This window comes from Eupeodes corollae, chromosome 1, assembly GCF_945859685.1.
Source record: "Eupeodes corollae chromosome 1, idEupCoro1.1, whole genome shotgun sequence".
NCBI classification, from domain to species: Eukaryota; Metazoa; Arthropoda; class Insecta; order Diptera; family Syrphidae; genus Eupeodes; species Eupeodes corollae.
Genome location: NC_079147.1, coordinates 43,873,560 through 43,900,732, shown reverse-complemented (window position 1 = coordinate 43,900,732; position 27,173 = coordinate 43,873,560). Strand labels below are relative to the sequence as shown.

Sequence of the window (27,173 nt, the reverse complement as noted above, 5' to 3'; positions counted from 1 at the left end):
TTATTATTTAACTTTTTTAGACTTTTTTGAGGTTTATGACAACCAACCTCGATCGATTCACGATATGGTTCTGCAACCGAAGCAGTGGCTGGCATTTGACTGATACCGTTATCCTTTCAATAAAATAACTATCTATTTGCTTCAAAATACTCTTATTGTAAAACCTAAGGTTCTTAAAAAAGTCTTACAACTTACAATTTTTAGAAATAGAACAAACGATAATTTTAGAAATGTATCACCCTTGGTTAAGTATTGACATAGATTTTGACAGCTCTACAAAGAAAATGACAGTTATTTGTTGGTTCTGGTTCTGAGAAAAACTCTGCAATAAAAATAACCTTCTTTTAAGAAATGATTTAGTCATCTTGTAATCAATTTAGAAAAGGTCATTCATTTTGTGATTCCAAGTTAGTAGCACTGTCATTTGATACCTGTCAAATTAAGCTGTCATTTGAAATGTCATAATATTAGCTGAATGCTTGTCATTTACGTTATGGATCGCTTACAAATTAAAAAACACGTTAAAACTTATTTAAACTTGTCAGTTATCCTCGTCACAACCTCTATATCAAAATTATTACTCTTTTTTTAAGTGTCCTGGGTTCACTCCTGGAAACGATTATTGAGTCAGAACCAAATAACATAGACGTATGTATATATGCATAGAAACTACCTGTTACCCGCAGCTTTGCTTTGCTTTGGGGCAAGTATATATAAGTTGGTTGGCAAGCTTTAGAAAATCAAAAGAAGCACGACTTTTTCTAGGTTCAAAAAAACATGCCGCTTTTTTCACAGAGCCTTTGACATCAGTTTTTAAACGCTCATCTCCTATTTTTAATAATTCGTGCGTTTTTTCATAATAAGCCTAATGATAGCTAACGATGATAGGTCTTAAAGCAGACAGTTCCCGTGATGATATGCTAATAATTAATGTTCTAAAAAAAAAGAATATATTATTTATTTATTTAGCTTAATACAAGCTATAACTTAACAAAACTTAACTAAACTTAACACTAACTTAACATTTTTTTTTTAAGTTCTTGTTATCAGTTTTCAACATTAATTCATGTGGGCCCTAAGGCCCACGGCTCACATAAAAGCTCTTTGATGTACAAGAACTAACAATTTTGATTTTATTAGACTTAAAATTAAAGAGATGAGAAATTCGGACTCAAAAAGGGAAAAAGTAAAGGGTATCTTTCAGATGGGATTTAGAAATGTTAAAATCAAAGGCTAGCATAGCAGCGTTGCAGTGACGAAGTCCGTAATTAGTGCGGTGGTGAGGGATATAGAAAAGGGAGACAGATCGCAGATTTCGAGGGTTGGTGTTAAGATGAATATCACTCAGGAGTGCCGGGAATCTATATTGCCCATTAACAATTGGTGAGCAAATAATATAATATCAGCGTTTTTGGGTCTAATATATAAGGGTTGAAAACCTATCAGTTTTAATCGATCGGCATAAGGAGGCAAGTTGGATGTATCATCCCAGCGAGGCCACGTAAGGCAAATCGAACAAAACGTCTTTGCACATTTCATATCTAAGTTTTCATAATTCTTTTGACCATCTCTTAATAAAACCGAGAGATCTTTTAGCTTTATTATTTATTTGGTCAAAATGGGAGGGGAAATTCAGGTGGTTGTCACACATAATACCAAGATCTCTAATAGAATCGACTACGTTGACGGCGTCATTAAGGAAGTAGTACACTCTATGATATGGGATTTGTTTACGCGAAAAGGTCATTTGTTTACATTTAAATCTAGGAAATTATACGTGCACCAAACAACAAAGATATTAAGATCATTTTGTAAAAGTAAGGAATCAGAACATTAGGATATCTGAGTTTTTTAATTTAAGAAAGACATCGTTAACAGATAAGACAAAGAGAAGGGGACCAAGGTGACTACCTTGTGGGACGCCAGAAGTAAAATGCATGGGTCTGAAAACTGAGTTACGGAAGAGGACTCTATAAGTTCTATTGGCAAGGTAGGAGCCTATCCAGTTTATAAACATAGATGGAAAGCTTAAGACTTGTAGTTTGAGATAAATTATCTTATGGGATATTTTATCAAAGGCTTTGCTGTAATCAGTATATACAACATCAACTTCATTACTATTCTCAAAGGCTGACAAAACTTTTAATATAAATTCAATTAAGTTAGTCGAAATGGATCTATCTTTAAGAAAACCATGTTAAGCGGGGAGAATAAGGGCTTGCAGTGGAAATAAACGGAAACATAAAATAGGCTTTCAAAAACTTTTGGGATGCATGAAAGTTTCGCAATAGGTCTATAATTGTTAATTTCAATTTATTGCCTTGTTTATGAATGGAAAATATAAATGAATCTTTCCATATATGAGGAAACACACCTTGAGAAAGAGAGAGTTCAAAGAGTGCAGTTAGAGGCTTTTACAGAGAATGCATGCATTTTTTAAAAACAACTGATGGGACGCCATCAGGACCAGGGCTAAAGTTTTCTTTGAGGCTTACAATTTTAGCGAGAACCATTTCTTCAGTTATTGTAAAAGATGAAAAAGAGGTTTGAGTGAAACCATCTAAATACCTAGGTAGTGGGGATCAGGATCATGAAGATGTACAGTATACTATTTGCTAAAGGATTAAGCAAATTAATTTGATGTAGTTGTTGGATCTGGGGGATTATGTTGGAGAAACTTATTGAACCCATCAGATTTTCGTTTGACATTTATAAACTTGAAAAATGTAGTTGCATCAGAAAGAAGGTTATATTCCATTTAGTAAAAGTATTGGTTGTAAAGGAATTCCCTAAATTCAAAGATAGAATTATAGGCGAGAAGATAGTTGTTTTGCTCGGTATCATATTTGGACTGTAAAAAGATCTTCCAATGTTTGTTCCGGGTATATCTTAGGCTACGGAGCACTCTGTTGTACCAAGGGGGAGAACGGTACTGATTAAATATAATCAATATGTAAGGGACTCTACTGTTAAGTGGAGGGAACTTAATTCAAAGTCGGCTAAGCTAAGAAGATTGCTGAGTTTCAAGAAATCAGCCCTACGAAAATCATAACAGTAATTCTCCATTTTAAAAATGTTGTTTTCAAATTCAATGGGTAATGAGAGGTTAATAGGAGGATGATAGCGATCCAAGGTTGAGAGAAGGTGAGGTCTAGCGGAGACAACACAGGTTTCGCAATCAGATAAGAATATGAGATCGAGGTGTCTCTCCTTTTAGTTTGCTACTCCATTTAGTGACCACAATCAGACACACGATCAATAGACAGCGATTCAGATTCAGAGGAGATGTTAGTTGGAAAGAAGGAGATCTGATCATGGTGGACCAATTGAGATGGGGAAGATTAAAGTCGCCAAGAACGATGATCAAATCATTAGGTTGCACTTGTTCAAGCAGATAATCGATGGCATTAACAGCAGCTTGGTATGCTTTAATTTGTTGGGCTGGTCGAATACAACAACATTAATTTGTTGGGCTGGTCGAATACAACAACAAAGGAAAAAAAGACAAAACTAAGGGAGTGTAACCTTAGCTGATACACCTTCAAATTCGATTGAAGTAGGAATATGGAGTAATGAACTTTCGAAATTAAAAGCTAAACTAAAAGCACACCATGTCCATGTGTATTACTCTCGCATTCCACGACTTCCATTCAATAGATGGAATAGTCGTTAGGGAAGAGTACAGTACTAAGGAAATCGGATGTGAGCTTTATTCTGGTAAGGGCAAAGATGTCATAAGGAAGATTTTGAGAGCTATTAAAGACGGCAGACGTTTTAGACCTTAACCCTCTTGCATTTTGATAGTAAAGGCTAAGACATTTAGCTTTACTGGTCTGCAGGTAAGGAGCGATAGTATTTCTTCATATCTGCACGGGATTTTTGGATATGAGATAATCTTTTTGAAGAGGTAAAGGACGCAAAAGAGGTTAGGTCTTCTCTCACTTTTTGACCATCATGAAATTTCAAGAATATTTCACGTTTGGAAGGGAGGCCCTCTTGGGAGATTTAAACCTTTATCTTTGTATTTGTTTAACCTTCAAAGCAAACAGAATTTTTGTCTTGCTGGAAAGCTAGGTAAAGACGAACATTATTGTAAATTTTGTGGTCTCTAAGATGAGACTTAACATACCGATCATTAGTATTGGCCTCAGATAAATGTTTAGTTAACTTGAGGTGTGAGGGTGTGAGAATGGATGAAATTCGGATACGCGGGTGTTTTGGCAGGAGGATCAATCATCGGAGGGCGAAAACCAAGATTCGGATGAGAAGGGTTAAAAGAAATTCGTTTGGATGGAGGCTTTATAGAGGTAGTAGGTAGGTAGAGGTAATAGCCGTGGCATGATGGTTAGTTCGCGTTGGTCTGTCATGCAAGGGGTCTTGGGTTCAATCCCTGCATGTGCCACCTTAATTTAAAAAAAAAATAATTTTCGCGGGTACTGCCTCTTGCGAGGAATTGACAAATCCTTCAAGAGTAATTCTTGTCATGAAAAAGTGCTTACTCAAAATAGCCGTTCGGATTCGGCCTAAAATTGTAGGTCCCTTCCATTCCTGACAACAGTACTCCCACACAGGAATGGTTGAGAGTTGTAAGTCACTAGGTCCTGGTTCACAACGGACTGTTGCGCCACCCCATTTGATTTGAGGTAGGTAGAGGACGAAAGTTGGTTAGAGAGAGAAAAGTTTGGAAAGATTTGTGTTTTAAGATTCCAGTTGGTTCCAACTGTGTTTTTGGGAATAATTTTGGGGATAGGTTTGGGTTTGTTAGACTTAATTAAATTATTATTGCTACTCATTCTGGAGAATCGCATTTGAACAAGTCGTATATATCCCCTTTGGTGATAAAACATCCAGTTATATGTGGAGGGAATCAGGAACTTGAATCTTCTTCCAGACAATTGAAGACATTCACAGATATTGACACAGAGTTCTCGTTTAAAATAGGAGAGAATCCATGTAGCATCAGCTACATTATAAGTATTGCCGGCGGATTTGCTCGAATGAGCTGTGAGTGATATTTTTTACCACGGTAAAAAGTAGCTCTAAACACTTTCCAGCCTTGTTACTAACTCCACACAAAAAAATCATGTCATAATATTAGAAAAATTAAAATTATAGAATTACGTAGAAGTTTTGACTTTCGTTTTCTAAGTGTTGAACTCCTAAAATAATGCAACTTCTTCAAGTAAAACCAAACTAAACTGTGATGAATTTTGGTTATGTCTACAAGGAAAGTTCAAGGATTTATTGAACAAGATTGGGTCCAATGAAAACTAAATTACATAATTAACCTAAAACTTCCGAAGTCTACAGAAAAATACCAAACAATTCAATCGAAAATAACGTATTTTTTTTAAATTGTTAAAAATCTTACCTGCTAACATCACACTATTGTTATTTTTATTGTCATGATCAACTGGAATGGATGAAACGCGTTCGGCCCTCAAACTGGCTACAGTCGTACCCGGTCTGCCGTTCTTGCCCGATGCAATCAACTCAACTGTCATATCCATGGATTTCTGTAGAACAGCATCCATGCGAATGATACCCTCTGCTAGAGTCTTATAGCCAAGTATTGTACGTGATTTATATTTCTTGCGCCTTTGCAGCAATATCACCAACCTAAAACATCAACAAGACAAAAAAGATAAGCAAAAAGTTAACAAATGTCTTAAAAATAATGACGAAGAAATGAGCAAAGGTCTTACCTATTTCCATCTCGTTTAATAAAATGTGGATACTGCAGACTAAAGTGCAAATCAAGTTCGGCCTCGGCCAGAGGAATGCCCATGATATTGTTCATGTTGCCAAGGTTACATCCAGAGCTCGAATTCGAGTTGCCTCCTCCACAGCCCAGTCCACCGTTGTTGCTTAAACCATGATGTGATGAATTGATCTGACCACTTCCACCTCCAGGGCCACTGCCACTTCCAATCGCACCACCACTTGACCCACCTCCACCGCCACCTCCCATGGAGTTCATTTGATTATTTCCTTGTTGTTGTTGCTGATGTTGATGTTGGTGTTGGTGCTGTTGCGCTGATGCACCACCTCCGGCTCCTCCTGAACCACCTCCTCCGCCACTCACATTATTACCCAATTGAGATCCACTGAGGTTTTGCGTTATTGGAATTTCATGAGAGCGTAAAGTACGCTTGGAGCTTTGCATTTTGACAGCCAACGACAAGGATGTCATGTCCCCTGGCAAAGGAGTCAATATTGATAATCTCGTTATTGTCAGCGAACAGAGTCTGCAAATAAGGACAACAAAAATAAATATAAAATATATAGAAAATAAAATCATTACTCATGCTACTCTTTTTCTATATGATGTCGAGTTTGTTCTATATTGTTAAAGGGAACAATAGTTGAACATTAAAATATACAAAACCACAACATAAATGTTCCAACATACTTATAAAAAAATACACATACATATATAAGGAGATGTGTGCTTTAAGGACATGATGCTAGAGCTAAGGGATTACACGAGCAATGTAGGTCGTGCTAACAATGGCATTAAGTCAAACAATGACTGCTGTAGCTGTTTTATATAAAGGGATGAGATTTCAATGGGGATGGGATAGGGATAGGGATGGTAATGGGGCTGGAGATGAGTATAAGGATACGATGCTATTGACAACTTATATAGTAACGCAGGAGCATTGATGGCGATGATAAGAGAGAGAGAAAGAAAAGAATTATAAATTAAATACGAGAAAATAAATAATGAAAGGAGCTTAATAGCACACGTTTAAGGCAGACGCAGAAGCACCAACACCACCACTGGCAAAAGATTGCCATGAGATTGTCATGATATTGTGATTTGTGTGGTTGATTGATTTTATTTTCAATTTAAATTGAGGAAAATGCCATAAGCATGACATTAAATGAGCTCTTTAAAATGGAAATAATAATTAATTTTAAACTAGAAGATTCTTATCCGGATGTTTCCGAATTGGTAATGCAAATTTTGTTTACCAATTTATTGTTTGCTCTTTCGAGTGATCTAATAAAAGTAATGAAGCTTTAACTTATTTAAACTTGAAACTAAAAACAGAAACAAGGGAATTTTAGGTGTGATTTAGGAATTTGTTGATTTTAATTCGGTGTTTTGCTTGTGATTTTTAATATATTTGGATATTTACTTGCCCTCAAATTATTCTAAAATGTAAGACAATTAAGACATCAACTATCCGAATAACGTTGGATATTCGGATAGAGTTGGATAAGTTAATACGCGCATCGTCGAATATCCGGATAACTGAATAATATAATTCTAATATAATATAATTCTCGAACTCGATATTATTAGGTTATTTCTATTTATTTTTTATCCAAATTTTTGTATCATTCACATAAATTATGGAATCGAATATCTGGATAAATAAAAACCATGCTTCAGATTACAAAATGTTAAGATATTAACAATTTATTAACAGTACTAATTATAATTATACAGATAGTTACAAAGAAAAAAGATATTTCTAATCCCAAAACTATCCGTATAGTGCCAAATATATTGGCATCAAAGTCTTAACTTTTGATGATCCTAGAAGCTTTTCTACAATTTATCATTTTTGTTGCCAAAAATACAAAGAGCTAGTGGCATTACCTCCACCAAAAAAGTTTACTATAGTCGGTTTCTAAAAAAAAGGCAACTTTAGTCATTTCAATTATCCGGATACTTCGGATAAGCCGATGTTCAAAAAATATCTAGACCCCTGTTGAGACATAGGAGTTATTTAATTATGCATATATGCTGTTTAGCGTTTATCTGATAATATCCGCTTTCGAATTGTGGACATTTTAAAAACGAAGCCATTCGCAAAATCTACAGAGCACTAAGTCCATTTTAATATAAGCTATTTTTTTTGTGAATGGGCCTACAGTTTTTAATAACTATTGTTGCAGTTTTATCAATTCCTCTCAAAAGGCAGTATTGAACATAAGACCTCTGGCATCATGGGTACTGAATCGAATATTCGTATAGTTAAAAATCACAATTCAGCTCCGAACCGATTTCAATAGTGCTTAATACCGAAATAAAGATTTAAGTCCACTGTAAAATTATCGCACTAATCCAATTATCCGGATAGTTAAATAAGACAGTAGTAATTTAAGGTTTCCCGGATAGTGCCGTATTCATATCAGCTTTTTATATGTTACATACAAATAAAGTATTAAAGTGGATATCCGGACACTTGGCACTATCCGGAAAGTGCCGAATACTGAAATTATGATCCATATTCCGATGCTTTTCGGATCGAATAAGCCCTCCATGAAAGGAAATATTAGAGTGTGATGAAAACACAAGTAATAGATGAACGGACTGATAATGTTGACAACCCACCCGCAAACGAAAAACTATTTACGTGTATGTACATGAAATGTGCGTACACTCAACCGCCCACGCAAAGCAGAGCAGCTTGCCGATGCGCTCGCTGATATCAGAGCTGATGTGACAGTTCTCCAGGAGATGCGATGGAATGGGCCAGGCAGAAGGAAGATTGAAGGCTGTCATTTCTACTATGGAAAGTGTCTACTCGATGGGAGGAAGCGCTTATATGAATGTGGTTTTGCTGTCAGAGGGAAACTAAGGCAAAGAGTTTTAAGCTTTCGGAAAGTAAGCGAAAGAGTGACGACAATTCGCATTAAGGCCAAATTCCACCACCTGAGCCTTATCAGCGCGCATGCATCGATGGAAGAAAAGGATGACAATACCAAAGAAGAATTCTACGAGCTCCTCGCCAAAACATATGTGCAATGTCCCAAAAACGATGTTAAAATTCTCCTGGGAGATTTTAACGCCAAAAGTGGTAAAGAAGGCTTCCTTGGTAGGTCTATCGGAAGACATAGCCTACACGACATCACATCTGGAAGCAGATTCAGGCTTATGGACTTCCTAGCAGAGAAAAACATGGTGTTGAGTAGCACCAGATTCCCCTTGCCCAGATATCCACAAAGGTACTTGGCGGTCCCCCGATGATCGAACATGCAACCAAATCGATCATGTTGCTATTGACGGAAGACACTCCTCTGGCAAACTTGTGCGTTTGTAAGTACAGATCAACCAACATAGATTCCGACTACTACCTAGTTGGTGCTAAATTGCGCGTACGAATATCCATGGAAGCTCTAAGGCGAACAACAACCTCGAGGAGAAGATTCAACGTTGGAAGTCTACAGAAGGAGGATACCATCACTGCCTTTGCCTAGAACTTGCGAAAAACCCTACAACGGACGAGATGTGCCCAGAGATCTACTGGCTGCTTTGCAAACAATCCATCAAGAATGCTGCAGAAGATGTGCTAGGTTTCCCACAGACACCACCAAGGAACCCCTGGTTTGACTCTGAATGTGCTCAGGCAAACAAAGCCAAAACGGAGGCATACAGATAGTGGCAGCAAAGGAGGACTCGATCTTCCCGCCAGCTCTACGTCGACAAGAGAAGGGATGAGAACCGCTTGCTCAGAAGAAAGAAAAAAGTCCATGAGCAGCGTGAAGTCGAGGAGATCCATAAGATTTTTAACAGGAAACAGGTGCGGAGCTTTTTTTATACAAGAGTCAAAAAGAAAACAACGGTATTCGTTAGCCGCGTTGGAGACTGCAAAGATAAGTAGGGGAATACCGTAGTCGTGACGCAGTCAATGCTTAAAATCTGGAGAAATCATTTCAACCAGCTGCTTAGGTGATTCCGCTAGCGGTCAAGTCAAATCCATTTGGTTGACGATCTTGTGAGATCAACCTAGCCATCACCGGGCTGAAGTGGAACAAAGCGGCCGGTGATGACGGTCTACAGGCTGAGCTTTTAAGTACGCTGGAGCAGATCTGGTAAGGAGCATGCACCCGCTAGTTACTAAAATTTGGTCGGACGAGTGGAACTTAAGTACCATCTGCCCGACCCATAAAAAAGGTGACCGCCTTCTCTGCGTCAACTACAGAGGCATTAGACTTTTAAAGATCGCGTACAAGATCTTGTTCAGCGTGTTATGTGAACGCCTGAAGCCATTTACTGACGAACTAATTGGCCCTTACCAGTGTGGCTTCAGGCATGGAAAATTTAACATTGACCAAATTTTCACTCTACGTCAAATCTTGGAAAAGACCCAAGAACATAACATCGAAACACATGATCTTCTCATAGATTTTAAAGCAGCTTATGACAGTGTAGACAGGAACGAACTATACCGTGCGATGTTGAGGTTTGGTATCCCTACCAAACTGATACGACTTATCAGGATGACGCTGGAAAATGCTCGTTGCTGAATCAAAATTGGAAGAGACTCGACCGAAACCTTTGAAACCACCTGAGGACTTCGACAAGGCGATGCCCTGCCTTGTAGCTGCTTCTTCTTCTTGAAAGAGTGGTGCGCCAATACAAGTGGCACCATCTTTCAAAAATTCACACAATATCTTCGATATGCAGATGACATCGACATTATGGGAAGAACCAAACGAGCAGTGACGGGTGCTTTCTCTAATGTCGAGTCTGAGACAAAGAAAATGCGTCTTGACATCAACGAGGACAAAACGAAGTATTTACTGTCATCAAATAGAGCCGATTCACACCGTAGACTTGGTCAAAGCTTTAATCATCCCAGCCTCGCTGTATGGTGCAGAAGCATGGACCCTCTCCCAGGCGGATGAAGGATCTCTTGGTATCTTCGAGAGGAAGGTTCTGCGTACGATCTATGGTCCGGTTTGTGTCGACAGGCAAAGTAACATCTGGCGAAGAAGATTCAATCAGGAGTTATACGAGCTGTACAGCGACTTGCCACTGGTCAAAAAACTGCGTGTACAACGCTAAAGATGCCTAGGGCATGGCAAGCGAATGAACATCGAAGCTCCAGCTCGTAAGGTATTCAACGCCAAGCCTGAGGGAACAGAAGCAGAGGCGGGCCTCATCCCGACGCACGTCAACTTGGTATTCGAAACTGGAGGCAGCAAGCTAGAGATCGCGTAAGCTGGCGATAGTTAGAACTTGAGTCCCAGGAGCACAATGCGCTGTAGCGCCAACTAAAGTAAAGTAAGTTAAGATACACGAAAAGCTACACAAATTTAAATCAGACATTTTTCCTACAACTTGAAGTTCTTATTGCAAGTCAAACCTGTGAAAAAGTATTTCTACACACAACCTCTACCAAAAAGTTGTATGTAGTTGAATTTTTTAGAAAAGATTTTAAAAAATGTCAACGAATGCTTCAAATTACTAGATAATTCAAACATATCTTGGCTATGGCATCAGAAATTCTAACTATCCAAAAAAGTTTCATACGTTCTTCAGCATTAAAATGGATCACTGTTATTCGATACTTTTCGAATAATTTCATATCTAAATTTCGTTTATAATAAAAGATTCCTTATACTTCTAGAAAAAATATAAAGCGTATGCAATTCTACAAGTATTCAAAAGTGAAACATTTGTATTGTTTTTTTTCTAGCGTGAATTTAGGACTTATCTTTAATTAAACCCCACACATAGTAAATCATTATAAAATGTAAGCTCATAAAACCTGATGCAAGCTCTAAATAAAAGTGATGTCTTGGTGAAAACCAGCAACAACAAAATTCTACCATGTTCTTAACTAATGTCAGATAAACACGAATCCTAACGTCTTTCACTACATTCACTATCGCATGAAAATGGCCTTACATCAAAATGTTTAATTTTTTTATGTCACATCACACAATGTTAAATATATGTTAGTATTATCGTGTAAATATTAAAAGTGACATTTATTTGCGAAAAATGACAAAAAGATAATAGATTTTGACAGTTGACCACCACCGGCCTAGTTGTCAACTTTCATCACATCAACAAGGGAGGCAGCACTATCTTAGTGCATAGTATACTTTTGACATCCAGACTTTTGACCTTGATTTAATATTTCTGACAAAATCCACAAGTTAGAATGCTTTGACATTCAGTTGTTGATTAAATTTTCTTTTGTCAATACTGAAATTTAAGCGTCCTTCATTTCTTCTTTTATTATCATTAATTTTTCATAAACCCCAGACATCCTTGATGTTGTGAAATCAAACACATAAATGAGCATGAGAAAATTTTTTAATTTGGATTTGTCAGCTATATACCGACAATCTAGCTTGAATTTATAATATAGACCAATTTCAATAAAACACACCTAATATTAATCAAATAATGACTTTTCGGACAAACCCATCATATTTTAATGACACCACGTGTGTCTTAGGTGTTTCTGAATATTCCATTATATCAATTTCTGATTTCATATAAATCATAAAATATGAAAAGAAAACAACAAAAACCATTATCACGCGAATATGACGGTAATATTTATAGATTTGTTGTCATGTCATATGTAAGTCGTTAAAAAACCACAAGACAACAATAAATGGAACGGGTCCACCACCTTCTATCCTAATGAAATACCGCGACCACCAAAATGTCACCTGTCATCCGCCAAACAGGTTAACCGTTAACCAGTAACCACACAGAATAAAAGTATGTACTTCTATAAACAATACTCGTGTGTTGTGTACTTATGGTTTGATATCACTTTTTTTGTTTTGATATTCTCTTTTTTTGACATAACTACAGATTGTCATGTCGAGGAGTAATATTAGATGACATTTTAACATGCTTTATGGGGGAAAGTCTCATTGCAGAGAAATTAAAAGAAAAATAAAAACAATAAAATTGACGGCGGTGAGAAATGTGGGAAGAAGGTATACGTACTTAATTTAATAGTTTAAGCAAACACTGTCAGGATTTATGACTGTCTGGTGTGTTAAAAGCTATTTAAATGTTATTTATTTATGAGCAAGCTAAAAGTTTACTTTTCAGTTGACATGAAATGAAAATCCTTAAAATTGACCCAACTTATTAACTGTTAATTATTAACAAATAAGTAAACTAATAACTTTAAAAACTATGACTTTTTCAAAAATTTCCAGGTGAATATTTGACACAAATCAAAATGTTTTAGATACTCGAATTGAAATGAAGATTTAGATCCAAGTTAAAATCGATACTACGGATTTGACACTAATGCACATAGTGTCACTCTTAATCAGCTATTCAGATATTTTACTTCATGTGGATTATTCGTACTTTAATTTTTTGTTGTTTTTGTATTTGGACACTCGAAAATTTGAAGAATTAGATAATTTTGTATTTAATACAAAATATCGAGGTTAACAAACGCTAGGCAATTTTGATAACAATTTTGTAGCAATATTTGAATTTTAAAGTTGGCACTACTGTCACTCGTCTCGATGTTCAAATGGTAGACATGTGCATTCAAGAGGACACAAGCGTCCACAGGTTTTTTCTCAAAACCCACCTCTGTCTATCAACTCCTACTCTCACCTCCCCGCGGTGAACATCGGGTGCCTAGTACCTCAACTGGAGATTGGGTTCCAACCCCAGTGGAAAGTTGTTGGGGGCAGCAAACGAGAGAGGGGGGGAGAGGTGTTTCCACTAAGGCACCTCTCCTTATCCAGGCGGCAGCGGACGAATTCTCGAGATAGAATCAACGGTGGCGTCTACAGTTCCAGTAAGGTCGAACTACTTAGTGAACACCTTATAGGGCTTCTTCGACATATTCGGAGCCCAGGCCTATAAGGAGCGGTTCATCCGACTCCCCTTCCTTGGAGTTATACTAAGGATCTGGCCCTCCAGGTTGGGGGTTGTGCCGTCGGGGTGACTTCCTGGCCACGTAAAAACATCACAGTTTCGAAGCAACAACAAGCCTCGGATACGGACGGATTCACTGTTGACAACCCACGCAAACGAAATAAGGACAACGAACTTCGGATATGTACGTGGAATGTTGGGTCCCTTAACAGACCACGTGCAGCCGAACAATTAGCGGAAGCCCTTAACTGCTGCAAGGCAGATATTCCTGCCATCCAAGAAGTGCGATGGGATGGACCGGGTAAACGCAAACTAAAAGACTGCGATATCTACTACGGCGACTGCTACCGAGAACAAAGACAGCGTCTATTTGGGTGTGGATTTGTTGTTAGAACTAGGCTCAGGCAAAAAGTCTTGAGTTTCAACAGTGTGAGCGAGCGCATCACGACAATCCGCATCAAGGCTAAATTCGCCAACATAAGCCTAATATGCGCGCATGCCCCAACAGAGGAGAAAGATGAAGACACCAAAGATATGTTCTTCGAGCTCTTGGACAAGACATATGAGCAGTGCCCTGGCTATGACATTAAAATTGTCTTAGGAGATTTTAATGCCAAGCTAGGAAGAGAAGACATCTTTGGTGGCATAATCGGGAGATACAGCCTGCACGACACTACCTCCGATAACGGATTCAGGCTGGTCGATTTCGCTGCGGGGCGAGACGTTCTGGTAGCTAGTACGCAGTTCACGCATCTTAATATCCACAAGGGGACATGGAAATCTCCTGATCAATCAACCGTCAACCAGATTGACCACATTGCGATCGACGCACGACACTTCTCCAGTATCCAGGATATCCGAACATTCCGAGAGGCCAAAATTGACTCGGACCACTACCTCGTTGTAGCCAAGGTACGGCTACGGATATCCCGATCCAAGCCAAAACAAGGAAGTACTGTGAGAAGATTCGACGTTAGACGGCTACAATCGCAAGAGACTGCCATGTCCTTTTCCGATCGAGTCTCTAATAACCTCTTAAGGAGTCCTATGCTTCCTGCATTAAGCATTGAAAACCAGTGGCAACATTGCTTTGCAGCTGCCGCCTCTGAAGTGCTAGGTTTCACACGGCCACTACAGCGAAACCCCTGGTTTGACGACGAATGCTGGCAAGCTCACGCAGCGAAACAAGAGGCATACAAAACGGCGCTGCACAAAAGGACTAGAGCTGCTCGCGAGCTCTACGAGCAGAAGAGGAGAGAGGAACACCGGTTTCTTAGACGGAAAAAAAGAGAGCATGAGAAGCGCGCGATCGAGGAGATAGAGGGATGTCACAACAGGAATGAGGTTCGTAAATTTTACCAAAAGGTAAAAAAAACCTCCCAAGGGTACCAGCCACGAACCGAAGCCTGTAAAGACGATCAAGGGAACATCGTAGTAGAACCACAGTCGATGCTGAGAAAATGGAAAGATCACTTCTCCAAATTATATAACGGCGATGACGAACCGAATTCCGCTGTAAGGGAGATAGAACCACTCAACCTCGGCGACGCAGATCAACAATTCCGCCTACCCGACCTTGACGAAGTGAAGATAGCTATATCTAAACTTAAGTCAAACAAAGCTGCTGGAGCTGACGGCATCACCGCCGAACTATTCAAAGCAGCAGGCGATGACTTGGTAGGGAGCATGCACCAACTCATCTGCAAAATTTGGTCGGAAGAAAGCATGCCCGATGAGTGGAATCTCAGCATAGTGTGCCCGATACATAAGAAAGGAGACCCTCTAAACTGCGCCAACTACAGAGGCATTAGTCTCCTTAACATTGCGTATAAGATCCTCTCTGCCGTATTATGTGAACGTCTGAAGCCATTCGTCAACAACCTGATTGGTCCTTATCAGTGTGGCTTCAGACCAGGAAAGTCCACTATCGACCAAATATTCACACTACGGCAGATCTTGGAAAAAACCCAGGAGCTTCAAATCGATACCCACCATCTCTTTATCGATTTTAAAGCCGCGTATGACAGCATCTATAGGAAGAGCTCTACCGAGCAATGTCTAGTTTTGGCATCCCTGTCAAACTTATCCGTTTGTGCAGAATGACGATGGAGAATGCACGCTGCTCTATCAAGGTCGGAAAAGATTTTACCGATGCATTTGATGTCAAAAAAGGTTTTAGACAAGGCGATGCAGTGTCATGCGACTTCTTCAACATCGTTCTGGAAAGAATTGTGCAAAACTCAACCGTCAACACTAGAGGCACAATCTTCCAAAGATCCATCCAATTACTCGGATACGCAGATGATATTGACATAATTGGAAGATCAAAGCGTGATGTCAGTGGAGCGTTTTTGAGCATTGCGACGGAAGCGAAGAAGATGGGTTTAGTGGTCAATGAGGGCAAGACCAAGTATATGCTGTCATCAAAAAAGGACACTGAACGACGACGTCTTGGACAAAACGTCACCATGGACAGCTATAACTTTGAGGTAGTTAAGGACTTTGTGTACCTAGGCACCGCTATTAACACAGACAACGACACCAGCGCTGAAATCAAACGAAGAATAACTCTTGCAAATCGCTGCTTCTTTGGACTTAGAAGGCAATTGAGAAGTAAAGTCCTCTCTCGAGCATGTAAAATCACCATCTATAAGACACTCATCATCCCGGTTCTCATTTATGGCGCAGAGGCCTGGACCCTGTCAAATAAAGATGAGAGCGTCTTAGGATGCTTCGAGAGAAAAATTCTTCGGGCGATTTTTGGTCCCGTACGCATAGACGGAGAATGGAGGAGAAGATATAACGACGAGCTGTACGGGCTGTACAGCGACACTGACCTAGTTAGCAGAATCAAAGTCCAACGGCTTAGATGGCTAGGTCATGTTGAGCGGATGGACATCAACGCTCCAGCCCGGAAGGTCTTCGAATCCAATCCCGAGGGACGGCGCAGTAGAGGAAGACCGCGACTCAGGTGGCGCACCCAGGTGGGAGAGGACCTCAACCAACTTGGCGTGCGAAACTGGGACAGCTAGCTAGGGACCGAGCTGGCTGGAGACGCTTGTTGGTTGAGGCCCAGGTCCGCCCCGGACTGTAGCGCCACCTTAAGTAAGTAAGTAAGCAATGTTTGCCTTCCAATTTAGTTTTTTGTCTAAAATAAGGCCTAAATATTTAGCTTAGTCGGAAAAGCTTAATGGTATTCCTTTAATCTTGGAATGGTTACTCTGAGGAATTTTATATCTTCTCTTAAAGAGTATTAATTCTGTTTTATGTGGATTGACGTCCAATACACGTTGCTTAACCCATTTTGTTAACCTATTTAAGGCATTTTGTAGGAGTTCCGAGAGAACTTGGGGGTGCTTCCCAGATAAGGATATTGCAACGTCGTCAGCATAGGCAATCACCTTGAAACCCTCTGCTTCCAATGATGTAAGTAGGTCGTTTAGTACCATGTTCCATAAAAGAGGCGAAAGGACCCTACTTTGGGGAATGCCTCGATTCACCGATCTAGTGATAGTAAATTTTCTCATGCTAGAAATTATCATCAATTATATCTAAGAACGCTACTAAGTTATATTCTTTAAGCTAAGTGTGCAATTAATTCAACATGGAGAAATTGTTTCCAAAGTATTATCGGGCACAGTGCAAAATACCAAGTTTTTAAAGCAGTAGCAAAATCCATTTTGTTTTATTGTGCCCGCTGCCCAGGCATGGGGCCACTTATACTTTGTTGAAAAACTGTTAAGATATTACCTTCGTAGAACATTTCAACTACCCGGATTTTCACCGAATTATATGTTGATGATTGAAACAGGAATGTCCGCTTTATTTATTCAAGCAATTAATATGGATGCAGATAGACTAGAACGAAAACTTATTAACTTTGCAGTCACCAATAACACCTCATGGTATAAGGATATTCTAGACCTAGCAGAAAGCTACAACTATGCTCTTCAACTGAACTGGGACTTGAGAACCAAATGGAATTAAACCCTTTACATATTATTGAGCACATAGATGAAAAAATGCGAATAAAATAGAGAGAAGACACAGATGCCTCCACTCACAGAGAAATTTACAGGACCTTGGAACTTAATTTGGGCTCCCATAACTATTTCAAGGACTGTCATAGCACCCTACAAATTTCATATAATTTTAGAGCAAGAGGAGAGGTGCTTCCGTTAAATTTCATATCCCATAGAAGTCATCTACCACTCTTTTGTTCAATATGCAACATGGTACAGCGTGAGGATTCCGTTCATTTCATAGAACGCATTTAAAGACATCAGAAGGAGCTGCTTTGGGAAACCAAGCTTGTCATCCGAAGAAGTGAAAAATGCTTTAAATTGTCCCGACTGGGAAGCTATCTATAAATTTTGCAAGACTAAGTTACCGAAAAATGATAATTGATAAAGACTTTTGAACTCAGATGATTTGACTTAACAAAAAAAAAGGAACTTAATCTATATTAACAAATTGAAACTTATGCTAACACTCTTAAATAGTATTAATATTAAATTTAAAAGAAATAATTAGAACAAAACTCATAATGTAAATGTACCCAAAAATTGATAGTTCTTGGCAGACGTTCTTATGATAGATAGGACGACTAATAACATCAATTTTAGAATACTCTATGCGACAGCTAACAAAAAATTCAAAAATCTTTGTAAAGCAAAAAAGCGACATTTTGATGAAAAAAACAACATAATGGTAAACAGCGGGAAAAACACAATGGAGTTCTGGAAAGCAATTTGGCTTGTGAGTGGAAAAAAGATTCCAACGGCTAAAGTATTGTAAATTGAAAATTTATTTTACAAGTTTGCTTAATACTTTACACATAGAACCATCGATATGCACCACCTTTAATAATTGATGAGTTTCTGGATGCGCTTATTTCCCAAAATGAGGTGAAAATAGTTATTGAAAAAGCCAAAAAAGATAAAGCACCAGGGGAAGATAGAATACCGTATGAATATTTTTAAAATATTACACTAGATTTCTTACGGCTTCTAACTTTGGAGTACAACAGAATTTTCGACACCGCTGACGTCCCCAAAAGTTCTCGAAAGGCAATTATTTTTCCGCTACATAAAAAAGGTAATTTTGAAGATCCATCAAATTATAGAGGCATCTCTTTTTTAAATACAGCAGTAAAGATCCTTGACTCTGTATTGTATAATAGACTTAACGAGTGGCTCGAATCTGAGGAAATATTAAACGAATTAAAAGCCGGCTCGGCTTTAGAAAAAACTACTCGACAATTGACAATTTATAAAAGTAAAGGAAAAAAGCTTTACGCTTTTTTGTGGATTTTCGAGCAGCCTTCGATTCAATCCCCGAGAAGTACTTTTTTACAAGCTTTATAAATATGGAATCTCAAATAAACTTATATCTGTCATTAGAGCCATGTACAAAGAAAATGTCGCACTTCGAAAAGTTCCTCCGTTTCTTTATTAAAAGTACTTTCAAGTTGCCAAGTACGGCGCCCAACTATATGTTACATCTTGAAACAGGATGTTTTATAGACACACTTAAATTACATTTCAATTACGTTCAGGAGGTTTGGCGATGGGCGACGAAAGAATTTCGCATATAGTACTCACAAAAGCTATCAATTCTGAAGTTTCGTGTGTGTGGAAGAAACTGGCAATTGAATGCTTAACTACTTTTTCAATATAGGCAGACGAAAGTATCGAGGTGCTTAAGTTGAATTTTGATGACTTGCTGAAAAAAGTTGGCAACATGATGTACTATAAGTTTATGAGTGAAGCTAAAGCATCTATTTACAGATATTACTACAATAAAGTTAACCATTTCTTGAACCACAACACCAACTTCTTGGCCAAAAACAGTGCACAAAAAATCAGCCTGTTATTTAAAGTAAGAGGTGAGCTCATCAATTTGAACTAAATTCCTCACCGTTCAGAATTGCCAATATTGAGCGATTTATGCAATCGGAAAGAACGCGAAGGTGTATTTTCTTTTCTGGGAGTTTGTCCAATAGTTCAAGGAGTTCCGAAAACGCTATTTTGGGATAGATATACTCGGTTTAGAAGAAACGATCAACATCTTGAATGGAGAACTAGGTTGGGACCTTCTGTATGAATACTCCTTAAAAGTTCTTCACTATTGATCCAGAATAATTGAGGAAAATTTGTAAGATTTTAAATTTTGAAAATTATAATGATTATTATATGGAATTGTATAATTAGCTTTTTATCGTATATATAAATAAAAAAAAAATGTTAGTCTGGTAAACGGCCTTCGGCCAAACCATTTAAAGACTTGTGTAGTCTAACAATGTTTTGTTCTTGAATCGTTTGAAGTCAATAAAACGAAAAACTAAAAACACTCTCCAACGACATTGCGATTAAAACTTCCAAACTAACTGGAAGACGATTCAATTCACTTCTATACAGATGATAAATCAAAAAGTAATGAGGAGATTGTTGGACCCGAGTACTCTGAATCACTCTAGAGTGTTTTAGGTAGAACGAATAAAAGAAGTCTTTTCCTGGCTTAAAGAAATGTGATATCAATATGTCAGCCATAAAATCTTTGGACTCTGTCTCTAAAATCTTAATAACCGTCCAGAACAGTGTATGATAATGTAAATGGCACGGCAGTTTAACATTCACTTCAGCTTAGTGCCGCGTCATAGATATATTCCACGAAATTGTAAAGAAGATCAACCGCCAAAAATGATACTACGTTTGGCTAATGCTGGCATACCAATATCTTTGTGTAAGCTTATTTTATATACGGTGCTATAAAGAAAACCAACAGCAGGTGGAAGTACATCACCACCAGCTTAGATTCTAGATTTAAAGCGTTAAAGGTGATTGATACCTTTAAGCAGCTTACATATAAAAGCTATGTAATCGTATTACGCCACGCTGCTAGGCGTATTTTCAAATGACGAATAGTAATCGATATGACCAACAGTTCTCGAAATGACGAACAGTTCTTCCCAAGAACAAAAAGTCCATCTAGGAAAATTCTCCTATAAAGATCTTAACGATCTTATGTGCACTAATATAATGAGTCTTTTACGTTTCATAAAGAACTTCATTTGGTTTCATTGAAATCAGAAAAAATATGCATGTGTTATAACAATGGGCCAACAACAAGCCTAAGTGTGTCCTACTCCAACACGGACAGCCACTTAAACCTAACCTAACTTTACCTAAACTCTATTGAGAAAAAAGGTTTTGAGTGGTAACAATTATACAACAATGGTAGAGAAAAGTAAGGCCAATCCTTGCTTTTATTCACGGGTACTACCTTTTGCGAGGAATTGACAAATTCTCCAAGAGTAATTCTTGTCATGAAAAGTGCGCTCTCAAATTTGCCGTTTGGATTCGGTATATAAACTATAGGTCTCCTCCATCCCTGCAATTACTCACACGCAGGAATGGTTGAAAGTTGTAAGTCACTAGGCCTCTACGGACTGTTGCGCCACTTAATAAAAAAAAAATAGAAACACGAAATACAAGGACTAAATTGTAGACAATACCGGAGGAAGACTTTCCAACAGTTTTCAAAATAAAAATTAATATTGGCATAAGTTAATTGAATTGTGTATTAATATTTGAGGAAGAAAAAATTTTTTGAGGGTGACGAGATGAATTCAGAAGAATTAGAACATTTCTAACCTCAATACCCGCAGCTTAAATTTTCACATATAAAACACCTCTTAAAGTTCAATGTAACAAATGTATTATTGTTTAATCTACTTTTCAATTTGGTGAAACATCCTTTAGCTAATTTATGTATGCCAATTTAAATTGAAAAACTTTTTTCAAAGGAAAACTTTAAAACTCTTGAAGGTAAATATACCTTATACAATCTTCATTACATCCTTGATGTGAAAGTCGATTTCTAGTTTATTTTTGTTTTTGTTGTTTTAATTATTTTCGCACTCAATGTCTTGAAAAGCAAACCAGAAACAGAAGGACACCTGAGAAAATAGTAATCAAATAAGCACTTTCATAATTAGTTTTGTCGCGATGAGAAAAGATGAAACAAACAAGTTTAAAAGGCTAAAAGCCCCATGGAAGGTAATTTAATTAAATTTAAAAGGAAGGTATAGTCAACTAACAATATAAGTATTATTATTATTCTTAAAGTGCTGCTGGACAAAGTAAATTAGAAAATGGGTAATTTAAAAATTTTCAATATTAATTGATTTATAATCTAAGCACTCTGCACCAGGGAAGGGAATGTCTTTGTATACAATTACGTTATTGAATACGAAATCAGAAAAAGGGCATATGGTGTCTTTAAGTTAGGAAATACAAATTCTAGCTTGAAATAGCTTAACTAGAAGAAAGACCTCTAAAACCCGTGACTTAGGCATCTTCTAGCTTTGGGACAAGAAAAATCCTCTAGGTGTCAAATCAAAGTTGTACGAGTACTTCAAAAATTCTGTAATTGTTTTTTTTTTCAACTGCCCGTTGAGAACTAGGGTCTAGTGACTTACAACTCTCAATGATTTCTGCGTGCGAGTTATTACAGGGATTAAGGGGACGTAAGGGGACGTACAGTTTTTATAACTTCTTAAACATTAATTCTATTTAATTTACTTTTCTAGGATTTTTCGGACAGTTAAAATAAAGTTTTCCTTTTTTTGAGCAATTCCAATTCTACATTGAACAATGCTGTCAAAACCAGAAGGTAATGAGCAGGACAAGGATGTCAATCTAGAAATGAATATGAAAACCTGAGAGTTCTGTTTTCAGCGAAACAGTTTAATGGACTGGAAGTGGCAGACAAGAGATTGTTTATGAATACAAGGAAGAGAGCCGGGGATAAAATGGAACCCTGAGGGACACCAGCATTTATTTTATGAGTTTCAGACATCAGATCATCCAATAAAATTGTATTAAACGGTTAGAAAGACTGTTTTTAGTCCAACGAAGAAGAGGTTTTTCAATTCCAAAAGCACGCATTTTCAATAATAGAGCTTGTTACCAAACTCTATTTTTTTTTCTCCAAAACGATGTTGAGATTCGTTCCACTGTTCGGTTACCTGATACATAAAATCACCGCTCGATCTATTGCTACGAAAGCCATATTGTCGGTCATTAAGATAATTTTGTTCTTTGAGACATTTCTTAAGCTGATATTTAATCAGTGTTTTCATGACCTTGGAAAGAAGGGACTTGAGTTTAATTTGACGATAGTTGGAGGATAAGGAGGATTCACCTTTTTAAACAGACCTTAAGAGTAGGAAAGATAAAAAAGCTTACGCTTACGTCAGAATAAAAAGGGGGATAATATCTGTGGTATCGGATTTGTGTATGTCAAGGTCGTTCAATACTCTTGCATCTGCATGAGTGCCAAAGAACCCATAAAATCGTTTAACATCGTATTAACAGCTAACTGTGCTGCAAGCAAATTGGCTTTATCGATCGAGCTTACAACATAGGGAGTGTCGTCTTGAACGAGCGTTTGAACCGAGGATGATGTGGTGTTCCCTACGTTTTTTTCAAAAACGACCAGAAATGTCGACTACTTTAGGGACAGTAGTAGTTTTTGATGTAATGATGATCATGTACAAATTTGGTTAGTTGAATACGACCGTTAAAGGTCTTCCTAGCTTATATGAACTTATTCCGATTTTCCTGGGGATTGGCCTTATAACAGCGGAAACTTACATCCCTGAACCTATTGGAAAACAAAGACCTGGAGTAACGCCCATTTTCACAAAAAAAAATTTGATTTTCTAAAAATTTAGACATAAGTCATTTTTTGAACGGTTATATATCTAAAAATGTAAAAATGAGGTACCCGTAGCGTGATGGTTAGTGCGTTGGACTTCTTTCTGGATCTTTTTCTGAACGACACTAGACTAACAGTTACAGACAAAGTGGGTTATCACCCTCGAAACTGCTTACAGACAGTCGAGTACGACAGTGATCACTGCGGACTGGCTGCCTTAATGCAGATACCGAACGAACGCGTGGAGATGGAGGAATACGTTGCAACGCACTCTTACAATTACAGTAAGATGCGTTGGAATCGTTTCACCAACGTCCTAGGGAGAGAACTTCGTTCGAGTGACATAGCCCCACCAAACAACAGAAACCTGAGAAATACAGAAATTGACCAACACTTACAACAGATGGACGAAACAATAAAACGAACGATGGAACGGACAGTACCAAAGTACAAAGAACGGGACTAAATGGACGCTTACAGAAACTCGACTATTGATGCACTACGTAGGCAAAAGAGTGGTTTACTGACAAGACTCAAAAACTTGTACAGACGACTTACAGATTCACACGACATGGAAGTAAGGACACTGAAGTCGTCAATAAAAACTGTCAATCTGTTGATTAAGAAGAACTACAGGTTATCAATTAACAAGTACTGGGACCCCAAGATCCGGTCAGTTAATTCCAGTGACCCTAAAATTAACAAGATATTCAGAAAAAAGAACGATAATGACCTTCCGTGTCTGAAACTCCAAAGAACTTAAGAGAACACACACGAACTCAGGACAGCGCAAATAGATCCAGAAGAAGCTATCTTTGTCGATGACTTTTACATAATTGAAGATCCGATGGAAAAAGTGGAGGCGGTGGGAGCTGCTTTCCAGCAAGTGTACAAGGTGAGCACTCACCTCAACCACGAACTGGAAAACAGAGCCCTACTTAATCACTTTTACCTTCGAAATGATATCACACAATGGCGATCTGAGAACCGCGGTTTCATGCGGTTCAATGACGAATCTTTGGCAAATGCCATAATCGCCGAGCAAACGGGACCAAGTCCCTTGTTAGTGACGAAGGTTGAGCTTCAACTCATCTTCAATTCAATAAAAAACAAAAAGTCAGCAGGTTTCGATGGTATCTCCAACGTTGTACTAAGACATTTACCGATGGAGGCAATTGACATTTACACCACGCTCTTCAATAATGCATATTATCCAGTGCATTGGAAGACCGCTGTGGTTCATCCTCTCCCGAAAAAGGGAAAGGACAACTCCAACCCGTCAAATCTTCGGTCGATAAGTCTTCTTCCGAGCATCAGCAAAGTTTTCGAAAAGATCATTAATAGGGCTCTGACTAAGTGGGCTGCGGATAACAAAATAATTCCGGATAAACAGTTCGGCTTCAAGGCGGGTCATGACACAATTCATGCTGCATCTAAACTCGTTTCTGATACCCAATGGAATAAATCAAAACAACAATGCACAGGTGCTGTTCTGGTTGATTTGGAAAACGCCTTTGACACCGTATGGTAAGAGGGTCTTTACCTTAAACTGAGCAGGCTTGGCATTAGCAAGCCATTGTTGTATATACTTTATGATATGCTTAACGGTAGAAAGCTTGTTGTCAAAAGTGGCAATGTAACTTCTACCACAACATTCACAATTAAAAATGGTCTTCAACAGGGAGCGGTGAATTCGCCGATTCTCTTCAGCATTTACACCAGCGATCTGATAGGTAGTCTTACAAAGGCAATTGCGTACGCCGACGATCTACTTGCGTACAGAACGACCCGAAAGGTGAGGTAATTAGAATTCTCTTGCAGCGTGATTTCGACAAGATGCAGCGATATTGCGACGACTGGAAATTGAAAATAAATGTCCAGAAGTCGAATACAATTCTGGTTCGGACTTCGTTGGCTAGGGCCACGAGGGATACGTGCAAGAATTGGCGCAAGATGGTCATCGTTGATCTTCACGGGCAGCCACTGGCGAGCAAAAGTGTAGTGAAGTACCTCGATATATGGTTAGATTAGTATTTATATTTCGACAGACATATAAATGCTGAACTGACCAAGGCCAGAACAGCCTTCGACGCTGTACCAGCTTATATCGAACAGCCGAATCTTCTTATGTGCATTACTATTTCAACGAGGCCCTATACAATGGGGCTCGAATCTACAGAATTGACAATTTCGTGATAAAACTCGTTCGGGGTCACATTGCAAGAGCTATGTCTTCGACCAACAATTTAATTTTCGGGGCGTTCTATCCGAACGACGAGTATTTTGAAAGTGCACGCTTGAGCGGCTTCATTCCACCAGAGGCATTCCTCTCTTTAGATAGATGCGGTCTGATACAGGATAGATTGGCAGTTCCGCTAAACTACCACGTCAGACGACGAGCCATGGTAAGGCGTCTCCTGTAGAATCGGGACGTCATGGCACAACGCGGAGCAGAGCTCCTTCGGTTCAGTAGGGCTGTGTCCGAACGGGACCGCACTGATAGGGTGAAGCAGTAGAACCAGTTTTGGTGGCTTCAATCGGCACATGATAGTATGTAGTCGGGATAGAATTTTAAGTCTTTTCACGGGTACTGTCTCTTGCGAGGAATTGACAAATCCTCTAAGAGTTATTCTTGTCATGAAAAAAGCTTTCTCAAATTAGCCGTTCGAATTCGGCATATAAACTGTAGGTCCCTTCCATCCCTGACAACGTTACTCGCACACATGAATGGTTGAGAGTTGTAAGTCACTAGGCCCTGGTTCTTCATAGTCTGTTGCGCCACCTAATTTTTAATATATCTTAAAATTGTTCTTTGTAAATTAATTAAACTTCCAACGAGGTATTACACAAGTTTTGGTTAGAATGGTAGTATTTCTCTTATGGTGGAACTCTCTAAAACTTTATACTTTTATACAATGTAGAATTACATGTATGCAAGAACGTAAACCTTAATATTCATTTTCTCGGAATTGTTTTGATCTGACTTATGAATTATTTCTCCCAGAAAACTAAACTTACTTATCTTTTAGTTTCATAGAATCAACATAAGTTTTAAATGACTGTCAATAAGTACGACTAAGTTATTATATTTTTACAAATGTGTCATAAATGTCGAAGTAATTTTTATTCTTGCTTTGATTTTTTAATTTTAATGTTAGCGCGCATTTTCACCACACAACAAATTATTGATTTAATATAATTTAAATAATGCATAATGGAAATCGTTGCAAAAACAAAAACAATTTCGTATTGGCATCAGGAAACCTCCCAAATTGTTATGTAGATTTACTTAAGCTTTTTATGTTTATAAAAATATATTCAAAGGTGCCAAATATAATTATTTATAAATGGAAATACGCAACTTGCAACCGCATATTAAAATGGTGTAATTCTAGAAGATTGGAATGTTTTTGTTTAACGGTTAGTGTTGCTGTTTATCATGATAAATAGAGAATAGGTTTGGTTGTAAGGCTCTACATCGTCTTAAGTGCTGCCTATCGTAAGAGTATACAATTTATAAATTCGTATATAGTTTGATATGGAGCACACGCTTAACTTGTAAAGTTATAATGTGAAATGAATATTAATACCGGAAAAGCCATGGTTATTGTAAATTTACTATACTGCTGCGCATTGCATATTAAATTATTTCAATTTCATACTCAGATCAGATTTGTCGGAGTTAGGTATAGGGTGTTTTCCTTTTAGCTGCTTGACATGTTTTGATGCGGTTTGACAGTTGAGATGACAATTTTGAAACCATTCAAATAATTTACTGGAAACTGGTTTCAAAAATTCTACTAAAAACCGAAAGGAATATGTTACTTATAGC

The 27,173-nt window shown here is 38.1% G+C and overlaps 1 protein-coding gene across 2 annotated transcripts in view; it reads right to left on the bottom strand.

Annotated features, from left to right (window-relative positions):
* The window catches only part of LOC129942521 (phosphofurin acidic cluster sorting protein 2), a 235,854-nt gene that overhangs the window by 60,268 nt on the left and 148,413 nt on the right, over nucleotides 1–27,173 (bottom strand). For both annotated transcript variants that reach the window (XM_056051501.1, XM_056051502.1), the window contains exons 3-4: nucleotides 5,706–6,248; nucleotides 5,372–5,619 (exon numbers count right to left, since the gene is read on the bottom strand). In XM_056051501.1, coding sequence (XP_055907476.1) covers nucleotides 5,372–5,619; nucleotides 5,706–6,248 — 791 coding nt within the window. The remainder of the gene's footprint in view (nucleotides 1–5,371; nucleotides 5,620–5,705; nucleotides 6,249–27,173) is intronic.